Source organism: Thamnophis elegans, chromosome 10 (assembly GCF_009769535.1).
Source record: "Thamnophis elegans isolate rThaEle1 chromosome 10, rThaEle1.pri, whole genome shotgun sequence".
Taxonomy (NCBI): Eukaryota; Metazoa; Chordata; class Lepidosauria; order Squamata; family Colubridae; genus Thamnophis; species Thamnophis elegans.
The window spans coordinates 34,287,047-34,314,747 of NC_045550.1; the positions used below are offsets into that span (position 1 = coordinate 34,287,047).

At 36.7% G+C, this 27,701-nt stretch overlaps 2 protein-coding genes across 4 annotated transcripts in view; both read right to left on the bottom strand.

Moving 5' to 3' along the window:
- Nucleotides 1-1,761: 1,761 nt before the first annotated feature.
- LOC116513662 (integral membrane protein 2C-like) lies at nt 1,762-13,358 on the bottom strand. Its single transcript, XM_032224822.1, has 6 exons — nt 13,000-13,358; nt 9,204-9,371; nt 6,741-6,929; nt 4,176-4,286; nt 3,351-3,501; nt 1,762-2,358 (listed from the first exon to the last, which is right to left on the bottom strand). Exons 1-6 carry the CDS (start codon nt 13,111-13,113, stop codon nt 2,267-2,269), a joined length of 825 nt encoding a protein of 274 aa, XP_032080713.1. The 5' UTR covers nt 13,114-13,358; the 3' UTR covers nt 1,762-2,266.
- A 10,158-nt stretch (nt 13,359-23,516) lies between these two features.
- CAB39 (calcium binding protein 39) overlaps nt 23,517-27,701 on the bottom strand; it is a 40,794-nt gene continuing 36,609 nt past the window's right edge. For all 3 annotated transcript variants that reach the window (XM_032224981.1, XM_032224980.1, XM_032224982.1), the window contains exon 9: nt 23,517-27,120. In XM_032224981.1, the coding sequence (XP_032080872.1) occupies nt 26,932-27,120 (189 nt within the window). In that variant the 3' untranslated portion in view covers nt 23,517-26,931. The remainder of the gene's footprint in view (nt 27,121-27,701) is intronic.

The window sequence follows — 27,701 nt, forward strand, 5'->3', positions numbered from 1 at the left end:
GCATGTGTTATCTTAAATTACAGATAACTAGACTATCTATTGGGAAGCCCTATTCAGTTCATTGGCCTTTATTTTCAAATCAAGGAATTGTACTATTCCTAACTATTATCAGGCTATATTCAGCTATACACTTAAATTATTTCTGAAAAATCATCTTGTACTGCTTTCATTTAGGGTGATGGTTTGGAATAGAAAGTGTCAACCTTTTAAGTATACTAAAGCAATAAAAGTCTCAGGAAGAGTACAGCTGAGCTTATTGAAGTGTGCTATATTAATAGATTGTTGCTAGTTATGGTCTTCGCACCCCAAATAACCAAGTGAATTGGAGGGTCAATAGGATTCATAATACTATCACCATTCCAGGACTAAAGTAATGTTTCTGTTTATGTGCTGAATATTAGCTTCGGAGCCATCTCCCTGGCTCTACAGTAAGGCCTTTGTCAAGCAAATATATTTCTGGGATGTTGTCACATAAAGTTATCAGTGATAGCATTCATCTTTTTAATCAATGCATCTTTTATACATTTAAAGTTTGATAGACTAGTTTTAAACTATTGGAAACTAGAGGGTCTGAACAATTAGATACATTAGCTGGTTTAATTATATTTGTACTCAACAAATTGTCATTGGTTCCTCATTAAACTTATACTCCAGTAAGTTATGTGAAGAGACAAATGCTTAGCAAATTTGTAGATGAAATTAACTTGGGTATAATGTAGATGGATTCAATCACAGCAGTAATAAGTGCATAGTTAGAAAACCTAAAGGGTCCAGATTGGCTCAGATCATCTTGGAGATTTATTTGGTGGGCAAGAGATGACAGATTTGAGGGGACATAATTGTGGTAATTAAGGTTTTTTTCATTGTTTCTTTACTAGCCTCTTATTTTTTTAGTTTGAATATTCAACTATTGCCATATAAAGCATTGAACTTGATCTCATGAAAGATAAACGGTGTAAGTTAAAACAAAGTACTGTGCTGTAGACTTAATAGGCAAGCAATAGGAAAAACACATTAAAGGATTTATATATATATATCACATTTTCCAAATGACACAACTAATAAACAGCTATGTTATTGAAAGAAATGCAAAATTGACTTGTCATGACAACCCGTGTAGACCAATGTTATGAAATGAGCAGTCATATTGTTAGAAAAACAATTATAAGGGTTTCAAAAATCATATCAGGAATATATAGATAATAGGATTCTGAGACTAAAGGGGGGGAAAGTTTCAGTCAAATATAACCTATTTCCAGTCTCTAAAGCTTTGCCTGTTGATCAGGGATTTCAGGGAATTAGAAAAATTCCATAGCCTAAAAGAATGAAAACCCTGCCCTTTTGCTGCAGCCATATTTCATTCTTTTCACCTTTTGCAGGGTTATAAACTTTTCAAGAGAACTAGGTCTTTAAATAGTACAGCCAAAAGTATAATTTGAGGTTGATAACAAGCACACACAACTAGAAAAATTAACAAACTTATTCAAAATAAAAAAGTCCTCCAGAAAAACATAGAATAATTTAGTGAAATATTTCCGTTTTGTAGATAAAATATACAAAGCATTAAATATTTTATTTCATGCCAGAGCAGCTTTTCCCAACCAGATGTCCATCCTTCAAAAGTATGACACTTCAATTAGAAAAGCTCCCAAGCAGGTTGGAGATGGCTATCCTATAGTAGTGATGTTTTTTTAAAAAAATAAATAAAAATACAGCATTACCATGATTTGGGTTTTTCACAATTTAATAAGTTCAATGACCAAAGAAAATTTGATTTAAGAAAAGTGGGTTCTTAAAAGTTCTGCCTTGAGATCAATTTAATAGAAAATAGTAGCAAAGCAAGGTTTAAATATTAAGTTTGTAAAAATATTTTATTATGCTCTTGCTTTTTCTTATAGTCAGCAGATGCCTTTACAAAGAAATACCTCATACAATATTGTCTATGAAAAAGGCCAAAAGACACAAAAACAATATTTATGTTGAAATTTTCTATTCCAGCTTTTCTTGTGTTTTTTCCTTTATCTTCCTGTTCCCAACTCTATACTTAAAAGAGCATCATGTACTCTGAAAAGGCTATATTACTATATTATGTTTTATTATCAGTCTTTTAAAAATTAATGAAGATTAATATATAAAGCATTGGTCCAGTATCAAACACCAGCGACGTAACAATTTAGTAACACATTATAGTAGGCATACTTTTTTTCTTAGAAATCTTTACAAAATGAAGCAAAGCCCAAGATACAAAAAATCTGAATGGCAGTTCTCACGATGATTGGCAAATTGCTGTGTCAACCACAAAAGTATTTGCAAAATGGCGAATGTGATGACACTTCTCAGTAGCTCGCTGATGGATATCTGGAAAAAAAACCAGAAAAGAAAGTCAAATTAAGTTTCTTGGAGATTTAGAGACAAAAAAGAAATACAACCATTTAATTTCCAAATTAAGTGTGTAGAAATAAGAGCACAAAAACAATACAAATCACAGAAAGGGACACAGACATTACTGGCATTGTCATGTATTAATACACCCAACTCTCAAAAGCTGTTTTCTCACAGTGATTTACATAGAATAAAGTGTTCTGATTACAGAAATGTTTGTTTTTTAAACACTGAATTTTAAACTGTCAGTGAAGAACATAAATTTCTCCTTCCTTAATCAACATTTGCAATTATAGCTGGCTATTTAAACAATGTAGACAGCTGCCCATCTCACTGAGGTAACGATACAAGATACTAGATTTTGTGCATTCAACAAAATACAAACACTAATTTACCAAGTGCCTGGAGTTGTGGGGGGGGGGGGGGGGAGATCTATTATCCCTAATTAACCAGCCAGCAGTTAGAAGCTCGTTCGTTTGGATGACATGGTCTTATAGTGGGACTACGGGAGCTCATCAGGTCACTGACCTCTTAGAATACCTGAATAGGAGATTTTCTTCTAATTTCCAAAAGGAAACATTGCTTTCAAGAAACATTGCTTTCAAGATGGTGTATCTTGGATAGGCTTCAACCTTGTTCAACCCTGGGATGCTATTAGATGAAGGTTCAACTATGAGGGTAGATACTCAGCAAGTTTGAATTAATGGTATCTTCAATCCAGGGCAAGGAAGTTGTGTGGATGAGCCAATTATCATACATACAACAATTCATTAATGAGATAATATATATGCAAGAACATTCGTTTAGAGTTAGGTACTATTTTAAAAATAGCTTCACCCTACCAGTATATTTCTCCTTTTGCAAATATCACATATTGAATTTAAAAATAACTGCTGTAAATTTACAGTCCATTTTAGAAGCACAATATAAATAAACCAGAAAAAGAAATAAAATGATGTTCCCCTTACGTCCTCTTGCTATTCTATGGCCCAACGTGAAGGTTTCTTTCCCTTGGCAGAGTTTATGAATATAGGAGCCAAACAGATCTGGGTCAGTGGCATGTTGTGACACCATCCGCTCTTCCTGGATCATATTGCTTTGTGACAAATATACCCCCTTCTGCAATCAAAAAAGTTACGATTCACTGAGAAATTGCTTGTTTTAACATCTGGAAAGAAACATCTCTTCAACAAGTCCAAAACTTATTTTCACTGTTCAGGAATTTTTGATCCATTGGCATCCTTCAGTCTCAAAAGGCTATGGTATCGTGCTCTGGAAAGAGGTCCTAAGTAGCATCTGGTGTGGCTAAAAAGGCCAATTTGGGAGTGGCAATCCTTCCACAGAGGGCAGATACATTCTGTCCCCTGCCCAGACCCCAGATTTCGCTGGTTCCAAGTGTCTCTTCGAATTGGAGAAGGCCATGGATTTTTGATCCAGAATACCAATGTCGTTGTATTTAAGTACAATGACAATAAAAGTTTATACTTGTATTACTTCAAGCAACAATATTTTATTCATCTCAACCTATACACTGAAGTAACAATGGGATTAGTGCTACAAAATGATCACTATTTTGTATTTTTCTCGTGATAATTCATCGGTGCTGTATAATAATTTCTCAATTCATAACATTCAGTCAAAAGTCTAAAGTCCATCAACCTACTACAGCTTTTCAAAGCTGGCTACTATTATTGGAACCACAAGTGAAAGCGTTATCAGTTCCAAGGATGGGTGCAATGGTTATAGAATATAGCTGTAATCAAATATAGAATAAAAAAAGATTATTTACTGACCTTTATATTAAGCGTCAGCTCCCAGAAATGCTTAAGTGGCATGACAATAGTAGTATTTAGCTCTCCAATGTAGCATTTATTTACTACCCAATCATAATAAGCTGTGAATCCCTGAAATCACACCAAATAAAATCAGGTTAAAAAGGGGTGGAATGTGCTCAAAACAGATTAAAGAACTCTCACAGAAGACTCTGGGATGCTTAAAACTAGTATATGGTAAAGGTAACAGTGCTTGAATTGGACTGGAAATAATACGATTCACGTCCCCACTCAATCTTGGTGCTCACTGGGTGATGTATTGTCTCAGGACAAATTAAGGCATCAGGAGTAGAAATCCAGAGACCACAAGTTTTAGATCCACTTTAGGCACAAAGCTAGCGGGGTGACCTTGGCCAGTTACTCCCTCTCAGCCCTAGCAAGCAATGAATGGCAAACCACTTCCAAAGAATTCTGCTAGGAAAAATGTAGGGACTAATACCAAGAATCAATGCTGACATGAAGATACGCACAGCCCAACTTCACAAAGTTTATTGTTGCAAAGATTGTATTAGGAGACAAACCAATGTCAATCACTTTGACACTCAGAGAAAAGGGTACTAGAATCATATGACTTAACCTTTTATACTCTTTTCATAGGAAGCTGCTTTCCAATTCAAGAAACTGTCAAAGAGCCAGAATAGGATAGGAACACAAACCCCACACTCAAGCACACATGCTAAAAGGCTATAAATGAGAGATTGATCAAAATTGATCAAAATTTCTAGTAACACATATCCAATTGAGGCCAAAAATTAAATAAAATCAAAAAATGGTTATTAAAGTACATTGTTCTCTTTACAGTACCATCCCATTATATACTTGTGATGGGAGATATCAAACAGGGATATATAAAAACTTAAGACTATAAAAACAGGTTGTTCACAATAATTTATTTCTTTTCACCAGTGAGAGACCAGGTACCCTACTCTAGTCTCTACAAAAGTGCAAATGTCAAGCTAATGTGCTAGACCAAGAATAATGAATATGACTCTATCAGTTTTTTATTATTAGTGCAATTCTTAATAAAACTATTGAAGTGGCTGATGTGCTGGGCTAAACTACCTTATCAGGAGGAAATGGAACATGTTGCATTTTCTAAGTAAGGACAAAGGAGATCTTAAAATTTGATGCTAGCAAGATATTGGACATACCGTTAAGTGTTATGGAAAAAGCTACAACAGTAGTTATACATTTAAATCCACACACCTTGCATGATGAACACAAATTCAACTGTACCAATTATGGCTGAGGACAATGAATAAAACAGTTCAGACCCAAGTTTAGGGAATCAATAAAACCACAGATATAATATTTGGATTAATGATCTGGCCAGATTATCACCCTCCTAAATATTTCCATATATTTGATATGGTTCTCAGAAATATGGGAATATTAAGTATTTAAGTCTTAGACTTACAGATGAATTATAGGATTACAAAATTACATTTTCACATTCTTGTTAACGGGGAAGATTTGAAGCAGCAGTCTGTAGACATTGTTGATGGAAAGATACCTGGACATCTTTTATTTGGAGAACTTTGCATTTTATAGGGTAAAATGTAACAGAGAAACCATTAGGTTTGAGATGCCTTATTCATTGAGCATTCCTGTTCTGACCAGCCAGTTTGAAAGATTCCACTGATGAGTGATGCCAGGGTTATTATCAGTAAATATATGCCAATTAAAACCACATTATCTCCCAATAAAAGAAGCAGGATCTTGTTTGTTTCTTCATGTCTTATAAAACTGTAAGATTATCAAAGGAAAATAAGTTTGATATCATGGCATTCCAACCCATTATATGCCTATCCCATCAAGTTGTTTAAAATGCTTAGAATTGAATTGAGTCTCTCCAACATGAATATTTCGTATTATTACTGAACTGCTGAGACAGAGTTTCGTTAAGGTGGCAGAGTTGGGCCACCATTTGATAATTACATTTTAGATATTAAAGGGGACCTGTGACAGTATTTTCTATCTTAGAAAGGCAATGTGACCCACTGATGGCCAATGTGAATCACCAGACTATCAAATCTCAAAAGGGCCATGTACTATGTGGTTTAGAGTATGGATGTCCAACCTTTTGCCTTGCCTAAACTGCATTGAGCAAAGAGGAATTGTCTTGGGCCACATATATAATATATAATTTAGTTAATATGTATAAATCACATAATAATGTTAAAAGTTTATTATGAACTTGCAAGGTTACATTACTAACTATCCAGGGCTGCCTTTGAGCCATGGGTTGGAAACATCTGGCTTAGAATGTTAAATGTCAAATGGTGAGAAACATTCAGTTCCCACTCAACAATAAAATCTCTGGTTGGTTTTGCCCAGTTCCCTACCTTTCAATCCAAACTATATCTGAAATGTGTTATGAAAGTATACTGAATGAAGAGTATTATATATGATAGGAGTTCCTGGAAAATGTGCTGAAGGAAATAACTTCAAAAAAAGTATTTTCTATACCTTTCTTTATTTCTGTTTTAGACATTCTTTCAAAGCCTGTGCAGCCTAATTTCTTACCTGCTGAAAATCATGGATAATGTCTGCAGGATGCCCAACATTGGGCCTTGGGATGCTGATTTCCTCATATTCCTCTCCAAGGAAAATCTTCACATCCTCATACACTGTCCTGGTTTCAGACGAATCATCGAATTCAAAGTAGTCACATTCCAAACCTCCTTCCTCATAATTGTAATACTCCGTCCTTTGCTACAATAGTTTAATAAAAAAAATTCTCAAGCTAAATTGGCTGTGTTACTACCTCATTTTTAAACTTTTTAAATATACAAATGGAGTTTGGATTGCAGAATGACAGACTTAAAACTAAGTAATATTTTTTCCTACTGACCACAATACAGTGTAAGAAATTTGTAACCAAGTGTTGATCTTATTCATACTCTCTGTCCTGTTTTGGCCTATCGCTCTGTCTTCTCTGTATCTATGAAATTGCTAATCTGAGATCACTTATTTCTGTCTACCCAGGTTCATACTTCTGAATATATCACCTGGTAGGATGCAGTTGGCTAGGTACTAAGCTTTGCCTAGCTCTATAATGTTATTTCCTCCAAATAAATGTCTCTTTACTGGAGCAGGTTATAAAACCTGGCCCAGTAAACTTCCACTGGAGAATCCATAATCTCTAAGCTAAAAAAGACCCCACAAGATGGTATAATGAAATAACGTTTAACTCATTGCTAAATGTACATATATTTTCAGTCCAAGTCTGGTAACTCTAACACACATGAATAGAGTTTTCATCACAAAAAAGAAGTCTAATTATTTTTCTACCAAGGGGTGGTAGTGGTGGTTTTTTTGCTGCTTGCTAAAAGCAGTTTTTTCTCTATTTTATTCAGTAGAAATCAGGAGACTGTGAGTTTTAATCATGCCCTTAGGCATCGAAACCAACTGGCAACCTTAGATCAGTCACTCTCTGTCTGACCTACCTCACAGGATTGTTGTTGTGGGGAAAACAGGAGGAAGAAGTGTGTTCTACCTTCAGTTATTTATAAAAATAATAAAAGCAGAATAAAAACAAATATGCCCACATATAATTCTTGTAAGGTAAAGGTAAAGGTCCCCCTTGCACATATGTGCTAGTCGTTTTCAATTCTAGGGGGTGCTGCTCATTTCTGTTTCAAAGCTGAAGAGCCAGCGCTGTCATGTACGATGTGGACTTCGTGGTCACGTGGCCAGCATGATTAAATACCGAAGGCGCACAGAACGCTGTTACCTTCCCACCAAAGGTGGTTCCTATTTTTCTACTTGCATTTTTACATGCTTTTGAACTGCTAGGTTGGCAGGAGCTGGGACAAATAACGGAGCTCACTCCATTATGCGGCTCTAGGGATTCAAACTGTTGGCCTTTCTAATTGACAAGCTCAGCTTCTTAGCCACTGCATCTTTATATAATTCTTGTAAACATGATTGCAAATAACAACTTGCAATTGACTGTAATAGATCCATATCCCTTTTCAATGGAGCAGCTTCCTAAAGCAGCTTTTCTGCAATTTTTCATAAATGCTAATGGGATTTGTTACATTTGTATATATCAAGCAGATTACAAAAGCCTCATCTGATATTCAGTATACCATATTTATACAAATTGTCAATTATACTTTTTAAGTGAAGAGATCATCTTGGATCCAAATATAGTAAAATTGAATGCTTGTTTTTACTGCTTGATTTAAGCATATTTTTCCATTGAGGAACGTGAGCAGGAAATAAACAAGATAGGGAAGGCACATTTTGCTGCTCTCTTATTAAATGAAATTAAGTGGCTAAGTGGGGTGAAGTAGTGAAGCAGTATTACTCCCTCATGTATGTCAAAAAAGACGCTAAATGGAATGTGAAAAGCAAGTTGGCATGGGTAGGAGTGGCATGTTCTACAGATACAAGGAGCAGTTACCATGCAAAGTTTGTTCATAATAGTACTATAGAAAGAGAACATTCTCAAGCAAGGATAAGTCTCCAGGAAAGGTAATGGGGAAAGGCTGAAACTATCAAAACAAGTGTCTGTTTACTAAAACCCTATGGAAATTATTCAGTGAACATAGGGCAAAAGGCGTTCTCGATGTTAAATCAGAAACATCCATTCACAGAAAGCGAAAACTAATTTTGCAAGTATTAATGGGCATAAATTCATGATCAGTTATGGCTGATGAATATGAATTATAGTTTAATAGTAGAACATTATCTACTATCACTAAAGAGAACTATGTCATTTTAGCAATGTTTCTCTTCTGGCTATACTGGAAATTGTCAGGATCTGTCATATATGAGACATGATCTCTCAAATATTGGGTTAGAAACTATACAAAGGGAGAGCGTATGCTGAAACTACTTTGGCTATCTGAAATGGGAAGCTCAGTTGTCTCAGATTATTGTGTAGCTGAAGCAGACCAGTGGAGCAACTACTTTATAAGCTTTAAAGTGGAAATGTTAATCCTCCGATCGTGTGGATGGTTTGAACTAAATCATACATACCATATCCATGCCCATGTGAGCAACTGAGTGAGTGAGAGATAAATATTTGTAGATATACGTCGATGTTAAGATCAAGCCGAGAAGTAACAACAAAAATCCCAAGGCCAAAAAGAAGAGGCAAGTTAGAGATCTCCAACTCTGCTGTGGCAAAGATAAGGGCTGCTTCTCCTGTTTTAAAAAAAGGAACATGAATCTTGAATTAAAATATCAATTTTTAATAAACTCATAGCAGAAGTGGGTTGCCAATTTTTTTACTACTGGTCTGGGTGGGTGGGTTGAGCCTCCTGCCGCCACTACTACCTGTTCGGCAGCAACCCACCTCTGATTCATAGCATTGATAAGTAGGAAGAAGAAGCTACTGTAAGAAGAAAAAGAAGCTCTATTTCTAGATGACTCAAGTTGCAGGGAAATATTGACTAAATGTTAAGGAAAACTTTCTAAGAGTAAGACTAGATTAACAGCAGAACTAATTACCAGAGGAATCTTTACTAGATGCATAAAAGCAAAGGCTAACAACCTTATGATGGTGATATTTTATTTGGATTTCTGGAAGAGGTTGCAAGGAATTGCTTAACTAGTGTAATCTAACCAATTCTTTTATTCTATTGATGTAGCATATTTACAAACGTACATGTAACCTTCCTAAGCAGCTTAAACAAACAACAATCAATTGCCATTTCACTTTCTGGTTCTTTAACCCATGTCTTTTAATTTAACTTTGCATATTGCCTCAGAGACGTTTGTGTAAGGGTGTGAAGAACATAAATTTGAAACAAACAAATGATATCACTGTGTGTTCCAATGTGCATGAGATCAGCCTACCCAATGATAATACCATTTCAACATTATAACAGCAAGCTACAGTCGAATAATACAAAGAGGGATGGATGTCTGTAGATCTCCCATCAACAAAAATTAAAGTAGCACAGCTTATGCATCATATATTTATATGTATGTATGTGTGTGTAATTAGAAATAAGCATATTGCAATATAAAAAAAGGAGAAAAAAATCATAAATCTCAACAGATAAAATTACTTCTCACTTCTGACTCCATCTTTTTTAGAATTTTTTTATCGGTACTATATACCACTTTTTTTCTCTAGGCACACAGGCACGTTTCAAACAAAGCTACTTATAGACTGTATGCTTCAAGAGCAGGAGTGTGAAACTGGTGACCGGGGAGCCAGGTACATCAGATGCAGGCCATGCCCATCCCAGCTCCACGAATGGGAAAAACATCATGAAACATCACGTGATGGCAACATAACACCGCGAGTTTGACACCCATGTTCTAGAGCATTTTTGGACACAACAATTGCATAAAGAAATACTTGCTTGAAGATGTCACTTGCTTCGAAGGATGCTACTTTTAAATAAATATATAAAATAAATTAAAATCAGAACTTGGTGAGCACCAGAGAATTGTCTTTGGATATGCAGATACCCTTGAGTGTCATAACTCCAGCACCCAGTCTTTCAAGGAAGTGGAAAAAGAAATTAAGAAAGTGGTAAAATTAATACATATCATGATATCAAGTAACCAAAATTTCCTCAGCATATCATACACTAGTTTTTTCCAATTATAAAAAACATCTAGACCAGTAGTTCTCAACCTGTGGGTCGGGACCCCTTTGGGGGGTCGAACAACCCTTTCACAGGGGTCGCCTAAGACCATTGGAAAACACATATTTTTGAAAAAATACGAAAAACATAAAATAATTTTATGGTTGGGGGTCACCACAACATGAGGAGCTGTACTAAAGGGTCGTGGCATTAGGAAGGTTGAGATCCACTGATCTAGGCCATATTAAAATAAATTAAATAAAAAAAGTCTTAGGGAACAGAAAAAAGCTTAATATTATAAAAATAAACCTTTTAAAATGAATCTCATACTTCTTTTTTAGAGTGACAATCTCCTTTAAGTCTTTTTAACTCTATAGAACTCGTATAAGCAGCGTATGCCTACAATCTATAAGCTATAAACTCTTCTCCCAAATACAGGAGAACAAATACCAGAAATGTACCTCACTGTGAAATTACTCAAAACACCACATATGGTCTAGCCAGAATGTGCCTCCTAAAAATAAGATTAGTAGAGCTGGTTATATCTTTAAATCTCACTTACTAATGCAACTACAATTCATAGCAGAAGGCAACCACAGAGCTTGAAAAAAAGCGATCAACATGATCGCATGCAAACTACAGAAGATGGAAATCAGATCAGATCTGCTGATGTAGATTAGAAATTAGAAGAACTAGAAATATTCTTAACTTGATTTCATCTTAAATAGAGAAATGTTCTGCAATTATTGGAATAGGTCCCCAACATGATAACAGTAGAGATATTATATAACAACACAAACAAAGAATGAAGTCAGGTTCTAATTATTTTTAAAAAAGAACACAGGATCAGTAGAACAATCCCTCAGAAGGCCTGATAGAGAACGTCCCCATGGTAACAAACACACTGCTTGCCCAGAAAATTTTGGCCTTTTTCCATTGGTTTTATAACTGGAGATATTCAAGACTCTAAGAACACTAGTCATTCATCCATGTCAAAGAAAAGGGAATAATCTGAAACCTATATCATTCAAATTTGCCGAGCCAATCCTAGAGCAGGAACAGAGAATCTAGTCAGAAGTTCATAGCTTGGCTTTCACCAGAAGGATCCACTCTATCAGGTGAAATAAGTAAAAACCACCGTCTCTAACTTGGTGCCTTCCAAAATGTTATGGATTGCAACTCACATGAATTCAAACATGAAACTGTACAGGAATTGGAGTCACAAACATATAGAATAAAAGAATGTTCGGGAAGACTGGACAAGGACAGAGGGGAGGAGAAGCTCCAGACTTCTGCCAGAGCTTCATCTGACATTATTTAAACAAAACGTAACAGTCTTAAGTATAAAACAATCTTGGCACTGAGGCACCAGGCTCTGATCCTGATCCTTTAGAATAATTTCACATTTATACGTTCAGGGGATAAATATTTGGAAGATGGGGATTTAATAAACCTTTTCCAAGCAAAGGTTGCTTGTGCTATCAATATTAAAAGATCCTTTAGAGCTGGGAAACAGTTGTCTAAATCCAGAGAGTTGCAACTGACTGCATATGGGCCTGATTGCAAATTGTTACACCGCAGACATAACTTGTAGACTAGAGGATGTGGAGTGGAACCTTGTACAACCTGATGTACACTGACTTCATAAACTCTCCTTATACCCAGCCAGCAGCAAATTTTCCACTCTGCAGGCAGAAAGGGATGGAAAGAGACCATCAGCGCATATGAGGTGCCAGAGTTGAAAGAAGAAGATTTTTTATTTGGTTTGCTTCATTATTAGCTGAAACCACTTCTGGTTTTCTGGCATCCCTGCGGAAATGCTCACTAGCCAGAGATAAGCCCAATAGCACTTTTAAAGAGACACTACGCCTTCCCTGTATGAAGGGAACTTCTGTTCTGAACCCGGGCTCGAATGATTTGTGGTGAAAGCGCTTTTCTTCACTTCTAGCCTCCGCGGGACCTTCGATCTTACCTGTTTTATTCAAATACCGTAAAGCCATATTGCGCGATGCAACAGCTTCATCCTCGGAAAGATTACCAAATCGCTCAGAAACGCGTCTATGCTTAGCGCGGGTGTTGAACACAAGTATTTTTAAGATGTGTGGTTTTTTTTTAAAAACCAACACAATATCGTCGTCTCCTGGGAGCGTTCATTTATTCATCATTAACTGAAATGCAAACCCGACCTGAAAACGCCAAAAAAAAGCCCCTGTGGTCTCCTACGTACTTACCGCATCCTGAGAAAGGACGAGGCCTTTTGCTGGGGCCCCGTGGCGCGTTGCAACTGCCGCCTCTTTCTCCGGCTTGAGCTCAGCTGTAACCGGCTGGAAGCCGATTTTCACCATGGCTGGACTTCAACTGGCCAGGCGAGCTTGCCAGCCGTTTTTCGTGCAACCCGCGCAAGCGTCTCCCGCGAAGATCAGGGCTTTTGAGATCCCGCCTCCGCGAAGAGAAACGACAGCTCCACCCAGGCAGCTCCGTTTCTCCTCGGGTTTTCATTGGCGGAAGGCTCACGCTCTCTTTTGCAGAAGCCTAGCCTTTTGGTTGCAAGGGCTTGGTGGAAGGCTCGCCTCGCACATGCTGAAAAACTCAGGACTTCCTAGGCAAAAGCCTTCCTTAATTCTACCCAGAATGAGTCTGTAGAGCACAGGTCTTCAAACTTGGCAACTTTAAGACTTGTGGACTTCAACTCCCAGAATTCTCCAGTCGCTATGCTGGCTGGAGAATTCTGGGAGTTGAAGTCCACAAGTCTTAAAGTTGCCCAGTTTGAAAACCTGTGCTGTAGACATTCTCAATCATCCAGGTCATGCTGGTCCCAAAGGTGCTTTTTTTTCAGGAGGCAACTGGACTTTGTTTTTCCTTTTGAAGACATTTCGCTTCTCATCCAAGAAGCTTCTTCAGCTCTGACAGGATAGTGGGAATGGAAGGATTTATATTCCTTGCAAACAGCTGGTCATTTGCATCTTTTTAGAGGGTCATTAAAGCACTTGGAGGCATCTTCAGGGTCACCTGAGTACTTTCATTCCCCACTATCCTGAAGAAGCTTCTTGGATGAGAAGCAAAACGTTTTCAAAAGAAAAAAAAAACCAAGAAAGTCCAGTTGCCTCCTGAAAAAAAAAACACCTTTGAGACTACCATGGCCTGGATAACTGAGAATCTCTACAGACTTTTAGGTATACAATTTGGGATGAACACCTTTGGAATGGTGCGGGAATAGGAATGGATTTCCAGAGAAAAATATTGCAGATTACAGGAACCAGGAGCACTACTCAGGTGACCCTGAGGACACAGATAAACCTCCAAGCGTTTTTAGAATGTCCAACAACCTCTAAAAGGATGCAAATTACCAGCTGTCAGCAAGGAATATAAATCCTTCCATTCCCCATTATCCTTCATAGCTGAAGAAGCTTCACCTCTACCCAGAATGTTTGAACACAGGGTGGAATCTGAGAGTGAAAGCCGCTTGAAATCTGGTGAACCACCTATAAGAGGGTTAATAAAATCCAGTAAAATCTGTTTCGGGATAAAAACCAGCTATCTAGAATGTCAGTCTAATTGACATGCAGTAGGAATTTCAGAGCATAAAAAGGCCATCCTGTTCTTTTTATTAAAACACTAGGGATTTTTGCTGCTTGTATACTCACCAGTCATTGCTAAACTGCTATTATTACTTACTAGCTTAATGAATTGGGGGGGGGGGGGATTGGAATTGACAGCTAGCTATTTATTTATTTTCTTACCAATTTCATATGCTGCTCATCTTGCAGTTCAAGGAGAAGCTTACAACATAATAAAACATATCGATGTAAAAAGCAATTATAAATGAAAACAGGTTAAAATTACAAAATATTAAAACAAAGGGGAAAAAATCAAGAGTGGAGAAGTGGTAGTGACTTCTCTGTTATTATATTACCCACTTCCAACCAAGAACTTCTTCAGGGCTCCATGTCAACCAACCACTATAGCCAAGTTTTAAGGTATTTACTGAAGGCCAGAAAATTGGGGCGGTGGGTCCTCACCTCCTGTGGCGAGACGTTCCAAGGTGTGGGGGGGGGAGACATGACAGAAAAGATTCTTCACCAGGACCCCCACCAGCTGCCACTGTTCCATCTAAGGTGCGCGCGTGCGCGGCTGCGCACGTTGCAAGAAAATCCCGCACAGCAGTTTTTATCTGCCGCGCAGAGATTTCTTAAGGAAATGTGTAGAAGTCCTTTGCAGGCGGCTGCAACTGAATCCGGCAGTGCTGTTGCCTGTTGGAGAAGGAGGAGGCGAACCAGCCTGCCACCACCGCCCACCGCCAGCCCCGCTGCTCTTCCCGCCCCCTTCTCAGACCCACAGTCCAGCGGTCGCAGCAGAAACTGTTCCGGGTTTCCGCTGCCGCTCCCCGCATTTTCTGGACAGGGTCTCGCAGGAAGGAATCCCCTCTCCAAGGGATCCCCGTCCAGAAAATGCGGGGAGCGGCAGCAGAGACCCGGGGCTGCTTCTGCTGCGACCGCTGGACTGTGGGGCTGGGAAGGGGGCGGGAAGAGCGGCGGGGCTGGCAGTGGCCGGCGGTGGCAGGCTGGTTCGCCTCCTCCTCCAACAGCACTGCCGGATTTCCGCCCAACGCTGCGGGGGCGCCAGCGGGAGCTTCGGCGGCTTCACCTCAGCCGCAGCGCTGGGCAGCAAATGTGTTGGTGCTGTTGGAGGAGGAGGAGAAGGAGGTGGCAGCAATAGCACCTGAGGACAGGACAAGAAGCAATGGAAACTTGTCAGGAGACTCAAGATGGAAATAAGGAGAAATCTGACAGTAAGAACAATTAAAATCAATGGAATCTTAATTCATTTGCTGCAGGTTTTCAAAAGACTGGACGGCCATTTGTTTCAGATGATATAAAGCCTTGGACAAGGGGCTGGACTAGAAGACCTCCAGTATCCCTTCTGATTCTATGATTTTAAAAACCACAAGCTTTTTACAGCTCGCTTGCAACTTTACCAAATTTAATTCAGCCATTTCCTTTTGTTATTAAATGGGTATTGCTAGTTCAATGCACATGCGCTCCACTTTTAAGATGCTGAAAAAATCCCCATGACCTGCAACAAAATTCATTCTTCCACTCTTATCTTGCCCTAACTTCTGATAGGTTCCTGAAATATAGATCTACAAAATTTAGTGAAAATATTTCTATATATTTTAATACAGACTCGTAAAACAGATTGGAACAAATGAAATTAGTGCTCTGGGATAATAGCAGGTTTACTCTATTTGGATTTTCAGATAAAAGGTATCTTTTGTGCTAAGTTCTAACAATGTAGTTCTCTAATGTAACTATGAAACAGTCCAAATATATAATTCCCCTCAGGGAGGAATTCTGGGAGTTGAAGTCCACAAGTCTTAAAGCTGTCACGTTTGAAAACCCCTGGGGTTTTTTTCCCTAAAGGGTTAGGGGTGCAAGGGTCTTGTAACAACAGCTTTAAGACTTGCGTGCTTCAAATGCCAGACTGTCTGAGCCAACATTTTGGTTGCTAAGCAGGAGCGTTGTTAAGTGATACTGATATTATATAACACTTTTAATTAAGCGGGGACCTTGAATAAACATAACTTTGCGTTTCAAATAATACTGATTTTGTTGTTGTCTTAGGTGACATATGTGAAAAAAATTCAGGTGCTCAGGCATGAAAATGTGCCGCTCAAACACTATACTTTCCCGCTCACACTGAAAAAAAATTAGAGGGAACATTGCCAGCTGCAATTTCTTGGCTGACGGGGTCCGCAGTAAACCTCTTGCAACACTAGGGCAAGTGGGTGAGACAGTCCCATTTAGGCAAAACAGCTCTTCAGATATCCTGGATCTACGTCATAAAGGGCTTTAAAGGTAATGACCAAATATCTTGAATTGGACCCTGAAGCAAAGCTGCAGCCAGTGCAGTCTGTGTAAGAGTGGGTGTTACATGTGCCAACCTAGGGTCTTACAAGTGTCCATGCTGCTGCCTTCTGGATCAATTGTAGCTTCTGAATACTCTTCAAGGGTAGCCTCATGTAGCATAGGTTGCAATGATTCACATGGGAGATGCATAATAGGATATGAGTAATTGAATGCAGAGCCTCACAATCCAGAAAAGGTTGCACTTGGTGCAGAACCCGAAATTGTGTAAAGGCTCTCCTAGCCACAACTGCCAGCTGCATTTCAAGTAGGAGTTGCAAGTCTAAGCAAAGCCTACAAGTTGGAAACTGGGACTGTCTGGGGTACTGCCACCATATCCAGAATTAAAGATAATAAAGCTGTGGATTCCAATTCATTTCCATCTTACCAGGGTTCAGCTGAAACCTGCTGTCCTCCATCCCAAATTTGGCAGATTTGGGAAGATAAAAGTTTATTTGTTTTGCTTACTTATTTGGTTTGGGATACTTTTGTTGAAGGCTTTGTATACTCAAGGTGCTATGATTATGTTATTCTGTTTATAATATTTATAGAAATTTACATTCTAGTTTGGAATTAAAGAATTGGGGTCTCCTTGTAAACAGAGAGAAGTGCTATTTCAGTGTTTAAAACAGGAACTGATATTGTTTTCTTATAGAACGTTCTATATTCCTTCAAAGGATAAGCAGTTTTTACAGAAAGCATGGGTGACAGAGTATAAGTGATCAGTAATTCTTAAAGCACAAGAGATATTTTTTATTCAATTTCTATAAGTGCTTATCTCAATCAATGACTCTGGGTGGCTTACAATTAAAAAACAATAAAAACTTTTAAAAACAATATGTTTTATGTTATTTATGTTATAACAATAACAATCTAACAAACAATAACAATCTAACAAACAATAACAATCTAACAATCATTATATATATGTATATATATATGTATATATATATGTGTATGTGTGTGTGTGTGTGTGTGTATATATATATATATATGTATGTATGTATGTATGTATGTATGTATATATATATATATATATATATATATATATATATATATATATATATATATATATATATATATATATATATATATATATATTAGATTTTTACAACCCCTGGTAAGCCCCAATTATGGGAGGAAGCTAACTGCTTCCATCATCTGTCATTCGGCTCGTCACAAGAGTCCATCACGACAGAAACCCAATATTTTTACTGTTGCCTTTATATACAAATATAACAAAGGCAACAGTAAAAATATTGGGTTTCTGTCGTGATGGACTCTTGTGACGAGCCGAATGACAGATGATGGAAGCAGTTAGCTTCCTCCCATAATTGGGGCTTACCAGGGGTTGTAAAAATCTAATAGATACCTTTCACCCTGGCTTCGCTAATAAATGGATAAGAGCCTGTGGCCTAATGGCTAAGATCTCTGCCTAGTATGCCTAGTATGCAATATAGCCCAGGTTCAAATCCCAGTAAGGGTATGGCTAGCTGATGAGAGTTAAATAGCTTGAAATAGATCTATACTAGTCTCCCTTTATTTATTTATCAGCACAAATAAAAAAAACACAAATATAACAAAGGCAACAGTAAAAATATTGGGTTTCTGTCGTGATGGACTCTTGTGACGAGCCGAATGACAGATGATGAAAGCAGTTAGCTTCCTCCCATAATTGGGGCTTACCAGGGGTTGTAAAAATCTAATAGATACCTTTCACCCTGGCTTCGCTAATAAATGGATAAGAGCCTGTGGCCTAATGGCTAAGATCTCTGCCTAGTATGCCTAGTATGCAATATAGCCCAGGTTCAAATCCCAGTAAGGGTATGGCTAGCTGATGAGAGCTAAATAGCTTGAAATAGATCTATACTAGTCTCCCTTTATTTATTTATCAGCACAAATAAAAAAAACTCATATATATGTTATATTTGTGCTGATAAATAAATAAAGGGAGACTATATATATATATATTTATATATATTTAGTGTCACAACCCCTGGTATGCCCAAATATGGGAGGAAGCTAACTGCTTTCATCATCTGTCATTCGGCTCGTCACAAGAGTCCATCACGACAGAAACCCAATATTTTTACTGTTGCCTTTGTTATATTTGTGTTTTTTTTATTTGTGCTGATAAATAAATAAAGGGAGACTAGTATAGATCTATTTCAAGCTATTTAACTCTCATCAGCTAGCCATACCCAGTCCTCTAATCATCTTTATTGCTCTTCTCTGCACTCTTTCTAGAGCCTCCATATCTTTTCTACATCATGGCAATCAAAACCGAATGCAGTATTCCAAGGGTGGCCTTACCAAGGCATTATAAAGTAGTATTAACACTTCACGTGATCTTGATTCTCTCGCTGTTTATGTAGCCTAGAACTGTGTTGGCTTTTTTGGCAGCTGCTGCCCACTACTGGCTCATATTTAAATGGTTGTCCACTAGGACTACAAGATACCTCTCACAGTTACAATTGGGAAGATACCACCTATACTGTACCTGTGCATTTCATTTTTCTTGCCTAAATGTAGAACCTAACTCTTTTCACCACTGAATTTCATTTTATTAGATAGTGCCCAATGTTCAAGTTTGTCAAGATTCTTCTGTATCTTAAGCCTTTCTTCTGGAGTATTGGCTATTCCTGCCAGCTTGGTGTCATCTGCAAATTTGATGAGTTTCCCATTTATTCCCTCACCCAAATCATTGATTAAGATGTTGAAGAGTACTGGGCCTAAAACAGAGCCTTGGGGTATTCCACTGCATACTTCCCCCCATGTAGATGCAGTTCCATTGAGGACTACACGTTGAGTGCGGCTGCTCTGCATATATATATATGCAGAGCAACCAAGATACTTAGCCAGTTAACAATACTGCCAAGAAATATGGCCCTTAGCATATTCAGCACTCCAGGCTCAGAAACATAGCCAGGTTTTTAGGGCCTTACAAAAGGTTAGTAAGGTTGGAGCCATTTTAATCTTTGATGAGAGGATATTTCCATACTGATGGTTAAGGAATATGTCAGATGAAATACTCAATACTCATTTATAATAATGATAATTCATTTTAGCACTATTGAATTCAACATTCAGATTTTCCATAATATGTACATAATTATTTTCAATGTTTGATAACAAGTGGTAAAAGTATGGATAAAGTAGACCATAACCTACTACTAGATAAAGTAGAAGAATGTAGGTTAGACAGCATCACCACCAGGTGGATTCGTAACTGGCTGACCAACCACACTCAACGTGTAGTCCTCAATGGAACTGCATCTACATAGAGGGAAGTATGCAGTGGAGTACCCCAAGGCTCTGTTTTAGGCCTAGTACTCTTCAACATCTTCATCAATGATCTGGATGAGGGGATAAATGGGAAACTCATCAAATTGGCAGATGACACCAAGATGGCAGGAATAGCCAACACTCCAGAAGATAGGCTTAAGATACAGAAGGATCTTGACAAACCTGAACATTGGGCACTATCTAATAAAATGAAATTCAATGGTGAAAAGAGTAAGATTCTACATTTAGGCAACAAAAACAAAATGCACAGGTACAGTACAGGTGGTACCTTGCTCAATAGTAGTAACTGTGAGAGGGATCTTGGAATCCTAGTGGACAACCATTTAATTATGAGCCAGCAGTGTGCAGCAGCTGCCAAAAAAGCCAACACAGTTCTAGGCTACATAAATAGAGGGATAGAATCAAGATCACGTGAAGTGTTAATACCACTTTATAATGCTTTGGTAAGGCCACATTTGGAATACTGCATTCAGTTTTGGTTGCCATGATGTAAAAGATATGGAGACTCTAAAAAGAGTGCAGAGAAGAGCAACAAAGATGATTAGGGGACTGGAGGCTAAAACATATGAGGAATGGTTGCAGGAACTGGGTATGTCTAGTTTAATGAAAAGAAGGACTAGGAGAGACATTATAGCAGTGTACCAATATCTCAGGGGTTGCCACAAAGAAGACGGAGATAAACTATTCTCCAAAGCACCTGAGGGCAGAACAAGAAGCAATGGGTGGAAACAATCAATTTAGAAGCAACTTAGAACCAAGGAGAAATTTCTTGACAGTTAGAACAATTAATCAGTGGAACAGCTTGCCTCCAGAAGTTGTGAATGCCCCAACATTGGAAGTCTTTAAGATGATGTTGGATAGCCATTTGTCTGAAATGGTGTAGCGTTTCCTGTCTAGGCACGGGGTTGGATTAGAAGACCTCCAAGGTCCCTTCCAACTCTGCTATTGTATTGTATTGTATTGTATTGTATTGTATTGTATTGTATTGTATTGTATTGTATTGTATTGTATGTAATAGCCATGGGCATCAATAATCAGGACTCAATGAAGAAGCTGAGGAAATATGCATATGAAATATGAGGTAGAAGTACATATGTATTTGATATTGTGACATCATTGCAAAAGTGTCATTTTTCTATGATGATGATTTGCTGGAGAGAAAGCAAAAACAAATCAGTAATCCATTATTTTAAATCTGAAATAGTTTTTCAATTCTGAACAGCTATCCTGTTTGTTGCCTCCACAGTTGCAATATTGGCAACTACTGAGTATCCAGTTTGTCAAAATCAGTTCCTACATCTGCATTTTATGGTGTAAGACATTTAATCAAAATATTGATTTTAGATGTCTATGGAAATTCTCAGTCATCCAGATCATGGTGCTTTTCAAAAGGCACCTAGGTGCTTGGATAAGAAGAGAAATGTTTTCAAGGAAAAAAAACGAAGTCCAGTTGCCTTTTGAAAAGCACTTTTGCGACTTTGATTGCAGATACAATCTCGGCTCTTCTGCTCACAAAAAGCTATCATTATATACCAGTTAAATCTACTTTCTATTGGGCCTTTTATCAAATTATTACTAGATCTCATATAAATAACTTTTTTTTCAAAGCCTGAATTAAAAAACAGTTCATTCATGTTTAGCTTTTGGTAAATTAAAGCAATTTCTGACTGATTTCTATGGTTGTTAGGAATCAATTTAAGACTCTTGAACCTATAGCCTACCTTTTTTAAACAATGAGCAATAAAGAACAATCAAGCAATCTGTTCACATTGTTTTCTTATGAGAAAATGTTCCAGACTCTTATCACCCTCTTTTCTTTGTATGTTTGTGTGGCTAGGGATAAAATTTTATTGTATATTATTTAGTAATCTCTATATATTTAATTTTTTCTCAATGATTTTTTTATGTTAAGAGTACGAGATATTCTTCAGCTGATCAATCAACTAACAAATTTTAGTTTATTACTAGTTACTCAATTTACAAAGCAAGAGTTCAGTGATGAGATACTTTACACTGGAATCTGTATTTTTATTTTTGTAGGATTGCAATTTTGTGCACACATATACAAGAATTCTCCTCACTGAATACAGTGGTTTCTGTTTCAGAGTAAATAACAAGTAGATTGAATCACTAACAGTGTGGTCTACTCTGAGAGTTCTAGAGAGGACCATGAAAATAAACTTAATTTATGGAAAAAACAGTTTAACACGTCCTTCAAATGTGATGGCTCAACTACTTCTCTAAAACTGAGCTATTTTTCAGCTGGGATAAAATCTAGTTGGTGAGAAATGATGCCTTCCAGTTTCTATGGCAGCCAGTTTCATTGTCTAGGTGACAGATAACGTATATACCTGAACTACTAGGCAATAAATTCATCGAAGTTTGATAAACTGTTTCAAAATACAAAATTCATTTCTGGACTTAATATGTAAAGTACTGGCATTAGAAGCAGATATTTCTGGTTAACTTGGAATAATTCTGTGGAAAATCTAATTTTGCTACTATACTAACTTCACAATGTTGCCTTTTGTTTGTTCTCAAATGTCCTCAGCTTAGAGCTTTTGATATGTATGCACAAGACTACCGTAGTATTTATTATTTATCCATTTATTCAATTCAGTCAAATCAAATCAGTCAAGATCAAGTGACTCTTGGCGGCTTACAAAAAGTAAATAAATACAAAAAACAGCAATGATGATGAATCAACTAATAGTAAAGCCAAGCAACAGGATCCTTAATACATTTTGAGCTCCAGACACTTCTAAAAAGTTTTTAAAACTTTGCAAAAAGCCAAAGGGTTAGGGCCATTCTATTTTCAGAGGGGAGAATAGTCTGTAAGGCAAAGTCCTTATGGCAGGGGCAAGAGCAGGCTAGCATAAAATATGGTCATCAGTCTCCGATAGACCGGCAGCAGCTGGACCAGGGTTCTGAAGCTTTCTAAACTAAAAACATGGCCTTTCTGATGACTGCCTCAGTACAACTTCATTTAGCCTTCCAGATATTTCTTTACTAGGATTTCTTTTTAGCATTTAGATTTATATACCATTTCACAGTGCTTTACAGTCCTCTCTAAGCGGTTTAGAGAGTCAGCATATTGCCCCCAACAATCTGGGTCCTCATTTTACCGACCTTGGAAGGATGGGAGATTGAGTCAACCTTAAGCCTGGTGAGATTCAAACTGCCAAACTGCAGGCAGCTGGCAGCCAGCAGAAGTAGCCTGCAGTATTGCATTCTAACCACTGCGCCACCACGCTTTTTCCTGGTCAGGGAGACGTATTAAGAAAAACATTGCACTATAGACCCCTTTTTAAGAATGCCTTCAAAATTCAATTTCATTGTAACTTCGAACATTCAGTCAAGGACTATCTGTAATTTAATAGATGATAGCAGTAAAGCATGAATTGATTATTTTAGGATAGATTTAGTTTCAATAGTAAAACTGATAAATCATATATCCATTGCATGTCTTACCTATTCACCCACTCCATCCCCAAAGGTTAGTTAAGATGAGGATAAGAAAGACGAAGGATATGCAGTGCTGATTTTAGGCATGTTTTAATTATATGCTTCCCACCCGAAGCAGCCCGGTTGTGTGTACACCAAATATTTAAACATACTTTCTTCTTGGTACAAAAAGGTTTGGTTTAGCCCACTTCATTCTGTTAAGTTTATAGGTTATCAGCTCCTCTGCCAGCTTGTAGTTATAGTGCATTTTTGACAAAAGAAGATTCAAGACTAGATCAAGACTCTTGTAAAAATTAGGGAATGTTATTTTTTATAAATATGCTATTTCAAGATGTACTAAAGTCTGTATTCTAACATTTCAGTTAAGTTTCAAAGTCAAAAATTTAAGTGATGAACAAGAGTGATATTATAAATAATTTTAATACACTTTTGTATAAGGCCCAGAAGAAAGTTTTTGGGGGTGGGGAGGGAACAATGACTTTTTTGGTGATGCAGATCTAAGTGTTGTTTTTTTAATTGCATAAAGCTTTTTAACAGTGAGTATATCTTTAGGAAACAGGAAGTACTACTCTTACAGAAAATCGATATATAGAGTCTGCCTAAGTAATTGTTAATGAACTCCAAAACCATGTATAATATGGCATAGATTTATATATAATATTCAATGGCAATTCTATTCTAAATACTGAAACTTGAAGTTAGTAATAATCTCTTCAAGGAAATGTAATAGCAAGAAGATTGCTCAGATACCTTACTATTCTCAACATGTTCACCCATAAATAGTTGTTTGGATACTTTAGAGAAGACAATGATAGTAAAACAGATATAACCACAAATTGGTCCTTTAAAAAATTAGCTTTTTAAAAAACTTACAAATACATTTGATCATTTCTATTAGCAAGATCAAAATTTAACCTAAAATAGTTTTTAAGAACTCTAACAACAGTGTAGACCATGAACAGAACAGCTGGTAAATATGTCTGGTTGAATATTATTTGTTTACTTGTATGACAATTTTAAATGCATGGCCAATGTTTTACAAGAAGCGGAATACTTCTTAGGAAAAATACTCGCTTTTGGGGGAACCTTCTTGATACATATTATAGCACACAATTTGTGTTTCTTCAAAATTTTATTTCAATTTAAATTAAAGGGCCAGCCAGATCTTCTAATAAGAAATGCATTCATTTGAAGAAATGCTTTCATGGAAGGAAATTTACAATTGTACACATTTAGAAAAAAAACCCCAACAGGTCACATTAAATAACTTTTAGTAATATCTTTAAGCCTTCACACAGATAAGAAACCATTTCCAGTACAATAGTTTTTAATATGAATAGCACATCAAATGGTCTTAAATACAACTTTTTTTGAAAGCCAACACTCCAAGGATTAATGTTTTTTAAAGTATAGCCTTTTGTCCCATGCCAAATAATAAGAGAAGCAAAATCAATATCCAGATCCATCTTTTAACTTTCATATATCTATTTTGATAGATGTGTGTGTACACACACATACATACACACACATATAGATATAGATATATATATACACACACAGATATACAACTTTTAGCATGTCTATATTTTTTTCCCTAAAAGTGGAAGCCTTATGCATAATGGAGAATAACTTGCCACCTAATATTTCGTTGTCTTAGCTATACTAAACCAAAATATAAAAAAGGTCAGAGTACTGTACTGATCTATAATATTACCACCTCTACGGTTGTTTTTGCCTGTCTAAATAAATGATTCAATAGAGGGTTATGATTTTTTCCAATAGATATTACAGACCATTTTGCAAAAGACAAATGACTGCTGAAAGAAACATAGGTATATATCCAACATTATCAGAATCCTATTTGCTGGACTGTATTCCAATTTCCATCATGAAGGCTTTAAAAATTAGCTAAATCAGCAAATTAATCATTTGTAAAATAATTTAACCATATAGATGCTAGAAAACAATAAATAATTGTATAGCATTTTCAGTCAGATTCAATCATGCGGAATTTGAACTTTCATTCTCCCAATTCAAAAAGTTGGCTGGTTGTGATCTCAGTTCTACTATTATGTATAGATAAGATTTTGATAACATACTTCAGATATATTTAGCATTTTGTTATGATCACAGTAACAAAAAGTGGTGCAAAATCAGTCTTTAAAAAAAATAAATACTGATAGTTTGCAGCATTAAGGAACAGGATATTGACACTAGGACAGTTATGAAAATTATGGTTGTTGAATGGAAAATATAAGTTAAATACAACACAACTATTATACTAACGATATGAAAAGAGAGATTCTCTTTATACCCACATGAAAAACAAATCTAAATTAATTTAGCATAATCTTTATAATTTACAATTGGCCAAACACAGCACTAATATAAATGGAGAAGGCCAACATTGAGGAATACAGGTTTAGTGGGTTCCAGAGCTATATTTTTAGTCTACTTTAATTGATGGCACTGCATTATACTTGCAAATACAGAAAAATGGATTCTTTTTAATGCTGCAGTATTTAAGAAATGTGAAATCAGTATTTTCATGTGATCCAACGTATCATTTTACATGAGCTTTCATTTTTCAAAACTCAGTATCAGTATCAGGTAAAAGTTACAGACTAATACATTAACATTCCTCTGCTGTACAAATTAAATCATTTTTAAAGAAATGAGCAGCGTAGGAGTTATATACAGAAGAAAACAAGCATTGTTGAAATGAAACACAAAGTGTCACTGCTAAGCTCTATTGTCTGAAACACAATTTGAAGTAAAATTAACAAAAATTCTTATAATGTATTTCCAAGTCTACATCTCAATTCTCAGAAAATCACTCTCAAAAACAAACTATAAAGCAATGAAAGGCATATATACATTTTCCTCATGAACTCTGAGATGTCATTCTTAGAAGTTGCCAAGTTTCAGTATCAATTTTATTTGCAAGACAATGTTCATCCCAGAAAGCTCACATCTTAGATACATTTCCCCTTTGATTACAATTAAAGCACTGCACATTTTTTTAAAAAAATCAAGGCATATAATCTTATACTATGGTGCCAAATATGCACAGATCACATTGTGCTCGCATCTCATACAAGGTTAAGTGCAAACATGGATTGAATCAGATTTGCTAGCATGCACCCTGTCATAAACTAGTCTACTACCTTCTCTCCTATCTCAAACTACCTTATATGTTTGTTTCATGAACCAATAATCTTTCCCATCCCACCCCCACCCTGGACTTCCAAAAACAAGCGGTGTGCTTGAATTCAGACACAAATATCAAGAAAGTCCACATTGTGCAAGAAAGCAGCAGCTAGGTTTGTCAACTCGGACTAAAAAAATAAAGAGAAGAAAAACAAACAAACTGTTCACTGAACAGCGGTTAGCAGTAATGTTCCTCATGAAGTGATAAGAGTGCCTGATGCTGAATATCTAACAGCAAATGCTGAATTTGGATTTAATATTTTAGGGGTTTATAGAAGATTAGGCTTCTTGTTGTGCTGGTCTTTTCAAATCCCTGATCTGTTTAACTAAATAGGTCTTCTCATCGTTAAATTGTTCATCCTCGGTCCTGTCGTTCTGAAACTTGCTGAGAAACTCAATAAGTTTGGTCTGGTTCTTTAAGAGAATATCTAATATAGGCTGCGTCTTGTTAGGATTGGCTACAAACACCTGCAATACAATTTTCAGAAAAATTAAAATTATTAGAAAATATTAACAGATGAATAAGTTTTTCTCTATACAATGCATGAAATTTACAAAGACTGAAGTACAATGTACCATATGTAATACATGCATAAGAATTTGTCAGAATCACAATTACACAATGTAGGCAGTGTTTCCATTTTTTTCTTTCTCTCAATGACCCTGTAATCTCTTGCATTGGGTGGGGTGACTCAATGGAGCTGAGCCTTTACTGACCCCTACAGGGTGTTTGGAACAGATATTTTCTCTCTGTGGCCAGAGAGTAAAATATCTGCTGCTTTCTTAGGATCAAACTCACAGCTTTCTGATTGTGAGGCAAGAGCTCTACCTCTAGACCACCATGCTGCTCTTTAGGCAGTGTTTCCAATGATTTTTCCAAATTGGGAAGTAGGTCACATATCCACAAAAAGCCTAGCAAAATACAAAAAAAACCTATTTAAAAGTTCTATAAATAGACTGAACTTAATTAAGAAACTAAAATCAGCATTTAGGTAGTCATACCATAGTTTAGATCTGTTTAGATCATAGTTTAGTTTAGATTTAAAAAA

Bases quoted from the DNA above. Each gene is read 5' to 3' on its own strand.
- LOC116513662 (XM_032224822.1), bottom strand. From the start codon at position 13,113: ATGGTGAAAATCGGCTTCCAGCCGGTTACAGCTGAGCTCAAGCCGGAG. The intron at 9,372-12,999 runs GTAAGTACGTAG...TTTTTAAAACAG, and splicing joins TCGTCCTTTCTCAGGATGCG to GAGAAGCAGCCCTTATCTTT. The intron at 4,287-6,740 runs GTAAGAAATTAG...GTGTGATTTCAG, and splicing joins TTATCCATGATTTTCAGCAG to GGATTCACAGCTTATTATGA.